The sequence below is a fragment of the Cimex lectularius genome, unplaced genomic scaffold (genome assembly GCF_000648675.2).
Source record: "Cimex lectularius strain Harlan isolate CLEC.00 unplaced genomic scaffold, Clec_2.1 scaffold207, whole genome shotgun sequence".
Classification (NCBI taxonomy): Eukaryota; Metazoa; Arthropoda; class Insecta; order Hemiptera; family Cimicidae; genus Cimex; species Cimex lectularius.
The window spans coordinates 430,906-444,661 of NW_019392835.1; the positions used below are offsets into that span (position 1 = coordinate 430,906).

Sequence of the window (13,756 nt, forward strand, 5' to 3'; positions counted from 1 at the left end):
TCCTTGTATCATCATCCATACAAGTATTCATACAGCATGATACATAATAAACGATCAAACTGAACTTCAAGTGGGTCAACACGCATCGCAGGTCCATTTGTATATTTTTGCACTCATCAGCAGTTTACATCTAGTGTACCAAGCCACCTCTAGGATTTCTGCAAGCGTCTATTTTCTTGATCCTTATCAATCCTTGTAGCTTGTGCCTCGCTCGCACTAACATATGTTCTGATGTTATCCTTTCACAGCTGGTACACATATTAATGGGACGGTCTATTTAAGGAACTGGAAAATTGCGCTGAACAATCAGAAAGCTCGACTTAACTATGATCAAATGGTGTCCTAAGGCTACAAATTTTCAGGTGTCAGAAAACGAGGGTTCAAATTAATCAAAAAGCCTGATTCCAAAGTTACGAAGTTTTTAAGGAAATAATTCCTTTAAAAATGGATTGTTATTAATTTTTATCTGCTGATAATAAAACATCGACATGTGGTACATCTCGAGTCAGATTGTCTTCCTTTTGTTTAATCGATTTATTTTAACGGGTCATTTTATCTAAGACGAATCGGCTAGTTATTTGGGAACAGATAATTTTATTCTTGACTCGTTATCAACAAAATTCTGCCGAGGAATCATAGAATTCAGGGATAATTTATTCCGATGTTTGTTCAAAAGATAGTATAGATAAGATAAGATATAATACAGTAATTTACTGACTAGTAATTTTTATCTTTACTTGTTAAGATACTGGGACAACTTGGAAAATGGACGTGGCATAATGATACAGTGTCGAAGAAAAGCTTTGGTGGCATATTGCAATCTTCTCTGGCTGGGGATATGGATATAGAGGTGTCCACAACGCCTTCTGCTCTACGAACAGAGTAGATCTATTGTGCTCCACAAATTTTATAACTCACGGTATAGCTTCAGGTTGTTAATCAACCTCCATAGCCTTGCCAGCTGCTGCTTAGTGTAGGATCTTGCTTGCGTTTTTTCCTCTCCTAGATGCAGGAATCTACATAGACCCTCACAAAAACATAAAACGTTTTCTGCGGTCTCCTCTTCTTTCTGGCAATATCTGCACAGTATTATTCTGTCTGTACTCGTATCCGGTGCATGTGCAATCTTAGGCAGCAGTGCCCTGTCAGGAGTCCATCCTGGTTAAGTTGCGGTTACCCTCCAGTTGTTTCTTTATATGTTCTACGGATGTTACTTCTACGAAACACATGCTCCACGAGGTATGGACTCATTTTCGGAAGTGTCATTTTTTGGTGGGCACAATGGCGTTTAGGGCCTAGGGAATTCGTATTGGCTACGTTTTTGGTCAACATGTCTGGCTCTGACAATGGCTCACTCATTGCCTCTGTCCCTTATGTCTAGGGACTCATGTTCAGTGTTGTGACTAAGTTCTGCCAGGGTTTCCATACAATACCATATACTTTTTACTTTTACCTCGAATGAAGTTAAGGCTTTAAATGTAGCCAGACTGTCAGAGAAAATGGTCCAACCAGAATCCTTGATCTGTTGCGTTGCCTTCCAGTAGTTCCTTTGTAAGTTTTGCGGATGGCCTCTAGTTGACGTTGATCGTAGTTTAAACTGATGTTGTATTGGATCTTCTTGAGGTCATGAGGAGTCTTGTATTAAGAAGTTGTTTTTTAAGATTTGTGGGGATTCCACGCCAGTCTGCTGTCGAGATATAGTCCGAGATCTAGTGGAAACTGGTATCTCTTTGTTGTTGATGTACAATGGAGGGTAAGACTGGTTTTTTAGCGTACAATACATCGAGTACATTTTTCTTCGTTCAGTCTTGTCCTCCATCGTTTACACCAGCCTTCAATAACCGCATGTGTTCCTGAATGTTAGAGGTAGCTTGGGTATGATACGAGTTAGATGACAGGATTGCAGATGGCCCTTCTATTAACCTCTTCGCGTGCCTGAGACCGAGGTTCTTCCACCAGGTTTTGGACTCGTTCCCCCGCCTTCATCCACGTTTTAAGCTGTCAATACACCAGTAGAAATTGGCCTTCAGAGGTGTTCCTTGGCCTCCTTCCCTTTCTGTTATGAGTAGTTGTACTTGTTGGTAAAGAAATATTTTGGAATAGTGGCATCGATTGGCATGCCGGTATGGCACCTGCCCATATCTCTTCCCTAAGTTTCCGTTGTTCTTTGATATGGCCTATATTGGTGATGGTTGTCCATTTATGAGTCTGTGAGCCACTACTCTGGCTCCTTGTGCATTAAAATATGTAGTGGTGGAAGGTTTAACAACACCTCCACGGCTGCAGTTGGCTTGAGGCAGTACTTAATAGCCTGATCGCCTTTGCCAGCAACGTCTTGGTCCACCACACCACCGACCCATATGTCACAATTGGTCTTATGACTTATCGAACCAGCGAATTGTCTCAAAGGGAAATTTAACCACGACGGGCGAGACATGAAACGAAGAGTTTCGACTATCATAAGTAGTAACAATCCAAACAAACGGTGCGGGGAAAAACAAAAACCAACGCAATAATCAATAAAATCAATCTGCCTAAAAAGAAAAAATATCCTTGGATTAAATTTAAAAAAACATTGGGCAAATACCTTGTCCAGACAGTAAATGGGAATAAACCTCCTGTAAACATACAAATGCGCACAATCTTATTTGGCTTCCTTTTCCGTAAACAATTTAGATATATTAACTTTGTGGTTGTTTTTTCCTTTAAATGTACTTGAATATATTATCGCCCGACGTATCTTCGATGTATTAAACATACTGCCCATTCACTAGTTTACATCAGTTAAGTAATTACAATAGTAAAAAAATGATAAGGAGAAAACAAACTTGATATGCGAGAAGAACTCAGTAACAAATAAAGAATGAACAATAAAAAATGAACTGCGCTTTTTGTTTTCCTCTTCTATTTTCCTAGTCGGCAGGGGCATCATGTGGCAATCGGACTAGTGGGACTGGTAGTGGAATTGACAGACCAAGGCGTTGAGGGATTGATTGAATTTTTTGCCATCGGCTTCCGCTACTTCTTGAACAAAGGATTAAGGTCTCGATGCAGGGTGAGGTTCGAAAAAAGAAAGATTTACCGTTTTTCTCGGTTGGACGTTGAGAGTTATGCTTGGTTGACCCCTACACTTCGATACCATAAATCCATAGGGTTGAGAATCATGGTGACATTGACACTTTATTTCTATAGAAAGAAAGATAGAGGGAGTGTGTCAGAGAGTGAGAGTGAATGAGAGAGAGAGAGAGAGAGAGAGAAAGAGAGAGAGAGAGAGAGAGAGAGAGAGAGAGAGAGAGAGAGAGAGANTGAGTGAGTGAGTGAGTGAGTGAGTGAGTGAGTGAGTGAGTGAGTGAGTGAGTGAGTGAGTGAGTGAGTGAGTGAGTGAGTGAGTGAGTGAGTGAGTGAGTGAGTGAGTGAGTGAGTGAGTGAGAGAGAGAGAGAGAGAGAGAGCGAGCGAGCGAGAAAAAAGAGAAAGTGATGCATAAATAAACATTAACAGCTTAAGAAAAAAATGAGAGTGATATTGTTTGATTGATTGACTAACGATTATTTATTAAAATAAAGCCAAAAGTTAAGTCGTTCTGCGGATAAATAAGACTAAACATCCTAAACCTGGAAAGATAAAGCGAGCTGTAGTTTTTTTGCCAGTTTTGTCGTTATTTAATCATGAGTTTATCTGGCACCTCTAGAGTTCATTGATTTTTCATTCTGCTTAGTGTATCCTTTCCGAGATAGAGGATCCTATTTAACCCGTTAACTCGCAACAAGTGTAAGATCCTGGTAAGCTGATTCTCGCTGTTTCGGTCAGACGGGTTTGGCTTTACGTCGTTTTCACCGTTTCCGCCTGATTGTGAGAATAACTGGGCCAGGGGCAATCAAGCCGCTGACAAATGTTCCTCGCAGACCACCCAACACTTGACAGCAAAGATTATAAATGGCTATCCTGAGTGCCCTTTTCTGATGCGAAATCGGACCATCGATTGCACAATGTATAATTCTGACTTGGTTGTAATCAATCTGGGGGAGAAGGGGGCAAAAATGGAATAACACCTCTTTCCACCCCTGGAATGGATCTCAGTCCCCCCATCTTTACGAGCCACTTCTCGCATAGTCTCCTATTATTAGACGAACCGGGATTCGAGTTTTATTTTTCGTCGACGCATCCCGACGAATTTCCCTTTACGCGCGTGAGATTCGAATCTGAGCCCGGCTGTATACGAGGTAGGAAACGTGATAAATACAACTTTTCAGATTAGGGTGTATTTTGTTATAATTTCAGTCAACGAGCATATCCCTCACGCGAATCGTTGGACCCATTCACAATCGACGTGAGGCTATTGACCTTTGCTACGACTAGAAATGAATCCTCCGTTGCGACCTGACGTCTCACTATCAGAATCGGGGTTTTGTTGTTATCACGACTCACGGATCATGCTCGACTTCGGATCGACTAATCACCATGTCTGTCGTTTGTCGTACGAAACTGATGACATTCTTGTCCATGCTAGTCCATCACCGTACAGAGGACATTTCGTTCCACTGGTTTCGCTCATTTTTAACTTCTATTTTTATAAACGTGCATTAACACTTTTACAAAATGCTCGCAGAAGGTTTGAAATCTGTAAAGCGTTTCTAAAAATTAAGATTTACCGTTTCAAATCGTTTTTCCATGCAAATTACAGTAACAAACATAATTTTATAAGTTTTCCCTCAATTAACTTTTTTCAAATTTGAAATAACCCTTTTTTCCACTTCAGATTACCTTTTAAATTCGAGATCAACCGTTTTTTACAGTGAAATTAACACCTTATTAATTTCAAATTAACCATTTATTTAAAGTATTAAAAAAAACTGTATGAAAAACAAAGTAGAATTCCTGTTTGAGAATTTAAAAAAAATAAATAAAATGAATGGGCGATTAGAAGTCGATATGAAATTTAATTAAATTAAAATTAAAAATGATACGAATTTAAATTAAAAAAAATTGTTCTTCTGTTCATTCGATTTAAAAAAAAAGTAATACAAATAAAGTAATTACTTTTTATTATTTTTTATACCTCGAAGTAATAGAAGAAACTTTTCTGTAAAATTACCTTTTTTAATTTCAAATTAACGTTTAACTTCAAATTATCTTTTTTTATATTAAAAATAACCCTTTTTTCCCACTTGAAATTAACTTTTGGTAAATTCTATATTAACCCTTCTTTAACTTTAAATTAATACCTTATTAATATCAAATTGACCATTTTTTAAAGTATTAAAAAAACTGTATGAAAACCAAGTAAAATTCCTGTTTAATAATAAAAATAATAAAAAAATAAATGGGCGGTTAGAAGACGATATGAAAATTGATATAAAATTAAATAGACAAATAAGTGTGTAGATATTTACAGATATAAAATAATTGGTAAAATAATTATTTTTTATGTTTTTAAATCTCGACTTAATAGAAGAATCTTTGGTTTTATATTTAATTTTGTATAGATTTATTAAAAGTAAAAATGATATAAATTTGAATAGAAAAATAAATGATTCTTCTGTTCATTCTATTTTAAAAAAAAAATAAAGTAATTATTTAAATAAAATAATTACTTTTTATTATTTTTTTATATCTCTAATTAATAGAAGAAACTTTTTTTAAATTAAATTTTAGAAAAACTTTTCCGTAAAATCAACCCTTTTAATTTCAAATTAACCATATTTAGCTTCAAATTATCTTTTTAAAAATTTAAAATAACCCTTTTTACCTTCAAATTAAACTATTCCAGTTAGAAATAACCCTTTTTATTTTTAAATTATCCTTTTTAAATTTTAAATAACTCTTTTTACCTTCAAATTAACCTTTTCTAATTTGAAATAGCACTTTTTAACTTGAAATTATCCTTTTTTTAAATTGAAAATAACCCTTTTTACCGTTAAATTAACAGTTCATAATTTGAAATAACCCTTTTTAACATCAAATTATCCTTTTCTAAATTTCAAATTAACAATTTTAACCTTCAAAATAACTATTTTCATTTTCTCATTAACCATTTGTTTAAAGCAATAAAAGCTGAAAAACCATATAAAAGTTAATTGCTTAAAACTATAAAAGTTAAACTATTAAAATTAATAGTTATGTACAATTAAATATAAAAAAAATGATGTTTCCATTACGTCGAAATTTTTCAAAATAATTAGTCTATAAAAGTGATTGTATATTTTAAAAATTTCGAATTAACAGAATAATAATTTGTTTTTATTTTTAAATGTTTATAAATCTTAATCTTCATGTGGTATTTTATACAAGATCCCATATTACATTTTAAGAAAAATTATCAAATGTATAGGAATTTTACTTTAACTGATTACATCTCATACCATCTCCTAAGACTTTTTTAAAAATAATTTAAAGAAAGGGTTAAGTTAAAGTGAAAAAAGATTAATTTGATGGTAAAATGCTATATATACAATAGCTAAGAATAGAAAACAGCCTTAATTCTATTGGCAAATTGTTTACGCTTTTCAGACTTCATGGCTCCTCTGTTATTTCACAGCTGTATGAATTTATTATTTTAAAAAAATGTACGAAATTTTGAACTATGTCGAACGAAGATTTTTCTGCTTTCTGTAAAACAGCAACAGAAACAAGATCTCTGCGCCCGGATTCTTACAATCGGAACAACGGGACTGAGAGTGTTAAAATCGTAAACAATCTTAGTATATCGCACAAACGACATTGTCGAGATTTATGGCTTAAATAAATTCTTAAAAGGTTTTTAATTAAATTCACTAGTTTTCGTGGTCCGCTTGAACAATTAATATCTTTCAATTATCTCAAATAAAAACCTTAATTAATTTAAATTTTTTAATTAATTAGAACACAGTTTTACTAGTTTTCGTTAATATGAAGAAATTAATTGAAAGTAAAGGTACAAAGATTTACATGCGAGGGGGGCGTATCTCCCTATTGTCACGTTTCAAGATAAAATACTAATCTGTTTTAACGTCCTCGTAACTCTGGATTACATAAGAAAGCAGCAATACTTCAAAATGAGTCGACAGGTTTAATACTTTTGCCAGTGAATCAGTACAAACTTATTGTAGGTCTCGTCATAATTCAAATGAGTGTTAAAACGGGCTTGTTGCATGTTCGTTAGAGAGTAAACAATCAATCCTTAAGTTAAATATACAGGGTGTGAACATTTAAGGCATTAGAAAAAGGTTTAAAAGTAGTTGACCTCTTTATGACCTTGTGCAACTGCAATCCCCATGCTCTTCGTTACGCTTAAGGCTTTTTACCAGATCAAAAGCTTTTTTAAGGACTCCCGCGCCCTTCTGGCCTTGGCTTTTTTCTCTCCGAAAATCAACGTGCATAGGCCTTCGCACTTCCTGGCGATATCTGCACTGGTTTCTGCTGCAGTGCAATTCAGACGTTAGTTTCTGAGTAGGTCCTTTGACGAACTTTTTCGCCTGCTTCTGCCTGGGAAACAATCTCATTGAACCGACCCATTAGATGGACCTTCATTTTTGCCAGTTTGGTATTGCCTGGGACCCCTTGTAGTTATCTTGTTGTTACCGATAACGTAGTCGCCTAACTGTTCTTTTGTAGGCAATGTACATCCTTTTGATCACACTGGCACAGTCCCCAGCTGAAAGACAGTCGTCTATTGTCCAAGGTTTATGTTCATAGTTACCAGCTCCGACCCAGACTTGGTCTTAGAACCATCTGTATTCCAGATGTTAGTTTTGAGTGGGATTATTTTCTCCCAGTCTCTTATATTATATAATTGTGGTTCTTGATTCTCCCAGAAAAAGTTGTGGTGGTAGATTCAGGAGGACCTCCAGGGCTCCTGCTATCATGAGTAGATGCCTATTCTTTTGTTTATAATACCTAGCCTTTAGATCTCTCTGTCACAGTCTCGGCTTGAAAGACAATGATCTATTGCCCTTTCTACCCATCTACTCTTGATTCCCCCTGGATGACGGTACATATGTGGTACATTGCAGGAGTACTTCCACGGCAGTGTTTTTCTCATTGCCACATTCTGGGCAGTACTGAAGAAGTCTGCTTTTAGGTATAGTGTCTTAGTCCTCCCAGTCTGTTCTATCTGGAATTTTGATGTAACTTTTTTTTTAATATCAAATCTGAATTTTGGGATCGACATTCATCCCCAGAACCTTGTTCTCACGTGAGCTTTATTCTACTTTTCGTGCGGTTATGTTGATGATGCTGTGAGTTCTTGATTCTCTCTTGATGTCCTTGGTTTATATCATATATACCGACTCCTGACCCTTACTCGGTCTTAGAGCAATCTGTATACCATATATAGTCGGCATTAACTGGTATCCTTTCCCCCAGTCTCCTCTATCTGGAATTTTGTGTTAAACTTTTTTTTTATCAATTCTGATTTCGGATCGAAAGGCATCCCCAGAACTTTCCCCTAACAAGATTTAATCCGTTTTACGCGGTTAGGTTATTAAAGCCTGTCTCACCCTTAGCCTGTGAGTTGTGGCCCTTGATTCTCCCTTGATTTTGTGGAGGTGGATTCCAGGAGGACTTCCAAGCAGTGTCGTTCTCATTGCCACATTACCAGGCGTCTTCCGAGCTGTACCGACGATGACTGCTCTCAGATCTAGTCTTCGTCCTCCGACAACCGATCCGTAGGTTATCATTCGGATGTAGGTTTTCAGCTTTTATAACAAATCTTTTTACATTTACTGTGCTTCAGTGAGGGGAAAGTAAATTATTTATTGCGTTTTGAAACTTCGGAAACTACTTCCTCTCACTTTAACTTTGAACAGCGTTGAAATTAATTAATTCGTACTGGTTCATACCACAGGTGGAGTTATGCTTGTTAAAATTTCCAAATTCAATAATCTTGTGTCACGTTGTAATTTTTCAAAAAGCTTGTCCTTGAATGAAGATAAATCGTCTGAACGTTATCGTCATTTTTAGTTAGATAGTTGTCGGGCAAAGATTAACGGATTGCAATATCTCTGTTTCACTAAAAACAAAGATGGATTTGTATGAGAATAGCCGATATGCCAGCATAAGCTAAACGATGCATATGGACATTGTTGACATCTGTTTTAAACTATCTTATCTCGAAAGAAGATTACTTACATAACAGTATGATTATTGACTCAGGCATGGATCTCTAAAAACTCTTCATGCCCCATTTTAAACGACAAAACAGGGACGGTCTGACAACAATTACAGGGAGGAAAAATCGAAGAAAAAATATTAAAACGCATTTTAATTAATTAAAAAATAAATTTATATTAACGCGCGTTGTGCACTGGTTATTAGTTATATTTTGAAACGTCATTTCCCAATGAGACTTTTATAAATTGAACCAGTTACATAAGCAGCCCTCTCCTGTATTGTTGCAGATATATGCCCTCGACTGGCACTTTTTCAAATTCTCTCGACACGTCCGCGTAGTAAATGTCACCGCATCACTTATCTCCATCGGAAAACCAATACGAAAAATATCAATTACAAAAAAAAAATGTCCGCTTGTTTTATTAAAGGTATGTTATCATGCACATAAACCGCTTAAACGTGATGAGGCTGAAACGAGACATTTAATTTACTGCCTAATTAGCTCGTTCGTTTACAAACCTATTATTTTTTATGGGAAAAATCATGAAATTGGTGAAGCAAATTTTAAAAAAAGCTTACATCGATCCTGAACATTCAAAACAGATTTTTTAAAATCAATTTCCCATTTTCATTTTAACCATTCAAAAATTCTATCTTTCAAGAAACTTTTTTACAAATTGTAGTACTTAAAAGCTTAAGAGAAAATTTCAGTGCACCAGGATTTACATAATTAGACCTGTGAACAATTTTTCTCATTTTTCCAACCATATTTTCAGCCAATATTTTCAATCAAAGTTTCATTTTTTTACTTGAATTATCCACTCTTTATCTAAAATATTATTTTACCTATAGATAAATATATTTTTCTAAACAAAAATCATATAACTTTAAGGCTGTAAGCTAAATTGTTCCTTTTTTTCTGTTGCAGGTAAGGAGACACTTTTGGACATGAATATTCCTAGTTTTGAGTAAGACGACCTTGTCATTATGTCAACAGACTGTTTAGTACAATCTAATCTAATTTTGTCACCGTTCTAACAATGATCGGCAAAAAACGAAAATTGTCAATTTTGCTCCTTTAGTCTTTTTTTTAGAGAGAGAAGGAAAGAGTGAAAGAGCGAGAGAGAGAGAGAGAGAGAGAGAGAGAGAGAGAGAGAGAGAGAGAGAGAGAGGTGAAAATGGATTTGAAACGACATAAAAAGTAAAGTAATTGGCGGATGAAGGGTCAGAACTACTTTACAGCACATTTTTCATCTTATTTTCATTAGTTTCCACCGGGATTCGAACCCAAGACCGCTAGCGTGGCAAATACGAGTCTGTCGCTTGTCCACTCGGCCACCGTGGTCCCCTCCTAGTAGAACCCTGTAAATTACAAGAAATTGCATAAGCCTAACCTAATCTAAACATAACCTAACCTGTTCCTAACCCTAAATAGAACATCAGAGAATTTTTTCCTTGGATTGGTTCACTTACCAAATGCCTCCAGTTTTTTTTAATCAGAAAAATTTTCATAAATTTAAACCAAGCTATCCAAAGGAAGCACGACACGGGTTTACAGACCTGTAAATTACAAGAATTGGCACAAACCTGCCCGCCCTAAATGTAATAGAACCGGAGATATATAACATTTGAGGTATTTTGTTGGTTTCCTTTTCTCACATACAGAGACGTAAGATCTTAATTTTATTGTTACAGGCTGAAAGTGAAAGAATTAAGCGTTCCAACGGTTGTATGTGTTTAAAAATTGGGGGTATGTGGATAAAAAACAGAGGTGTCCTGAATTTTTAAGTAAAACACGGGGTACCGGAGCAAATAATATACCGCTCCTAACCTAAACCTAGCCTAATCTAAACATAATCCTACCTCCACCTAACAAACCTAACCTAATCTAAACATAACCCTACGTCTACCTAACCTAAACCTACAAATGTGAAACCCATTCGTGCTCTTGTTTAAAAAAAGTATAAAGAAATTGTTTAAAAAAATGGTCATTTATAATAAATGGAATGTTTGCCATAATCTCATTAGCCTTTAGTAGTACAGTCGTGTAAAGTCATTACTGTCTTGGAAGGCTTAATAACCAAAACCCCTTGGGATTTCATGGACGAACAGTCAAAATCACTTTATTATATGGGTTTGTTTGCAAATTAATCTCAAATAAAATTCTATTAGCTATGGCGTCGGATTCGAACCTGGAACCGCTACAGGGAAAAGTCCAACCGTTGTGAAAAATTGTAAGTAGTCTGACGAATCAGAGGTTTTTTTTTCAATGCTTTGTATGTAATAAAAGACCTTGTCAAACTGCTTATGTCATTTTATTTCGTCACCGTGAGTTTGAATATAAAATTTACTGGCATTTTTCCGGCAACACGGAAGGCGATTATTTTCTTGCCTTTTTTCTATTTTCCAAGAAATGGTATTAAATTTTCATATGTTTCATATAGTTAGAAAGAAGATGTATTTTTTGTAATTTTAAATATTCCCTTCTGTTGGTTCGTCGTATTCAATCATTTTAGCCGGCCAGATTCGTTTCGGCTTCTCTTCATTGGTGAGGGGCTAATCCACCTGTAAGACAGGTATGACTTTGTACTATTAAAGGCTGGCAAGTTTATGGCAAAATTTCCATTTATTATAAATATCAAATCATTATTTTTAAAAGTTCCCGAATGGGTTTCACATTTGTTGGTCTAGGTTAGGTAGAGTTATTGTAATATTTAGGTTAGGTAGAAGTGGGGTTATGCTTAGATTAGGTAGAGGTAGGGTTAGGTTTAGGTTAGCGACGGTTTAAGTTATTATTCACGGACACACTGGATCAAGGTATGGTCTTTAATAAAAAGCAAATTCAGCAATCTACTGCCATGATTTCGATCTATTTTAGGGTGAAGGACATGTTAGAGCTAAGATAATGTTTAGATTAGGTTAGGCTTGTGTCATTTCTATTAATTTACGGGTTCTAAAAGCAGACGACCACGGTGGTCGAGTGGTTAGTGCGTCCGACTTGTATTTGCCACGCTAGCGGTGCTGGGTTCGAATCCCGGCGAAGAGCATGGACTCATTCATCATCCTTAGTGGTGGATTGGTCACAAGAAGTCAATAAAACAGCGTGGAGGATCTGAGAAAAAAATCGGAAACAACCAAAATACCTTTTCACCATGCCTCACAAGGAAATCACGCAACTTAAGTAAAGTATTCCACTATTTAATTAATTTTAGTACTTGCAATTTATGATTGATTGATTGGAAAGACTATTTAAATATAGACCAATCAGGTATTAATCAAATAAATGCAAATACAAAGGGAGATATTTTTTAAAATGTTTTTACCGGGGTAAAAGTTAAATGGAACGACCGAAAACTACCCTAATGGAGACAAAGAATGAGGACCCAATTAGATGAACTTGTTTCATAATAAAATTGAAATAATCTGACAGATGATTTTGGATTTAAAACGTGACAACAATCGCATATCCATGGCAATTACTACAATTGACCACCCAGAGGGTGGCCCTTCCTTCCCCCTCGTGTTTTCAAAGCGTTATCGGATCAATAGTCGTCATGCCTCCAGATATGCCTTTTTCCTACGTTCTCACAATCCTTCAACATCGGTCCAAATTGAAATTTCTCTATGAAATATGTATTGGGTTGTCCGGAAAATAATGCAGGATTTTGGTATTAAACAAAAAAAAAGAAACTAGTTACTTTAAAGCAATGTTCTTTAATCAAAATAATTTCCCATACTCTCAATACATTTCTCCCAACGTGTTGGTAACTTATTAATTCCGTCTGAGTAGAATTCAGAATTTTTAGAATTGATAAAGTCAATAAATGCATTTTCCAGTTCCGTTTGATTTTTGAATATTATGTGTTGTAAGTAGTGGTCCAGGTGTCTAAAAAAATGGTAGTCAGTAGGCGAGAGGTCCGGAGAGTAGGGTGGGTGAGGCAAAGTTTCATAGCCAAGCTCCAATAATTTTTGTGACGTTACACGTGACACATGTGGTCGAGCGTTGTCATGCAACAAAATGGGCCCTTTCCGATTGACCAAAGAGGGCTTCATTACTGCCAATTTCTGATGCATGGTATTAATTTGGTTACAGTATGATTCAGCATTGATGGTTTCGCCAGGATTTAAGAAGCTGTAGTGTATTAAACCAAATGAAGCCCACCATACCGTAACCATTACCTTTTTTTGATGAGTTGGGGGCTTTGGAAAATGTATTGGAGCTTCTCCTTTGTCGAGCCACTGTCCAGAACGTCTAGTGTTATCGTAGAGAATCCACTTTTCGTCACATGTAACAATTCTGGCCAGAAATGGGTCATTTTTGTTTCGACAAAGAAGTGATGCACAAACATCAAAGCGCTGATTTTTTTGGCGATCGTTTAATGAGTGTGGAACCCAATTTTCGAGTTTTTTCACTTTTCCAATCGCCTTGAGGTGGTCAGCGACGGTCGTTTTACTGACTTTGAGTTGCTCTGCAAGTTCTCGAACAGTTGTTTTGGGGTTTTCTTCCACCACTGATCGCAGAACATCATCATTAAGAGAGGAAGGCCTTCCACGACCTTCTTCATCTTCAAGGCTGAAATCTCCCTCCCGAAATTTTTTAAACCACCTTTGCACAGTGCACTCATTAACACAACCCTCGCCCCAGACTTGGTTAATGTTTCTAGCCGT

The 13,756-nt window shown here is 36.0% G+C and overlaps 1 protein-coding gene across 2 annotated transcripts in view; it reads left to right on the plus strand.

The window, feature by feature from the left end:
- LOC106667188 (translational regulator orb2-like) overlaps positions 1 to 13,756 on the plus strand; it is a 113,666-nt gene that overhangs the window by 68,429 nt on the left and 31,481 nt on the right. The window contains exon 1 of one of the 2 annotated variants that reach the window (XM_014394967.2): positions 9,400 to 9,516. The exons of the other annotated variant lie outside the window; for it this stretch is intronic. Within the exon in view, the coding sequence (XP_014250453.1) occupies positions 9,495 to 9,516 (22 nt within the window). The 5' untranslated portion in view covers positions 9,400 to 9,494. Of the gene's footprint in view, positions 1 to 9,399; positions 9,517 to 13,756 lie in introns of those variants that run through there. 2 annotated transcript variants of the gene reach the window in all.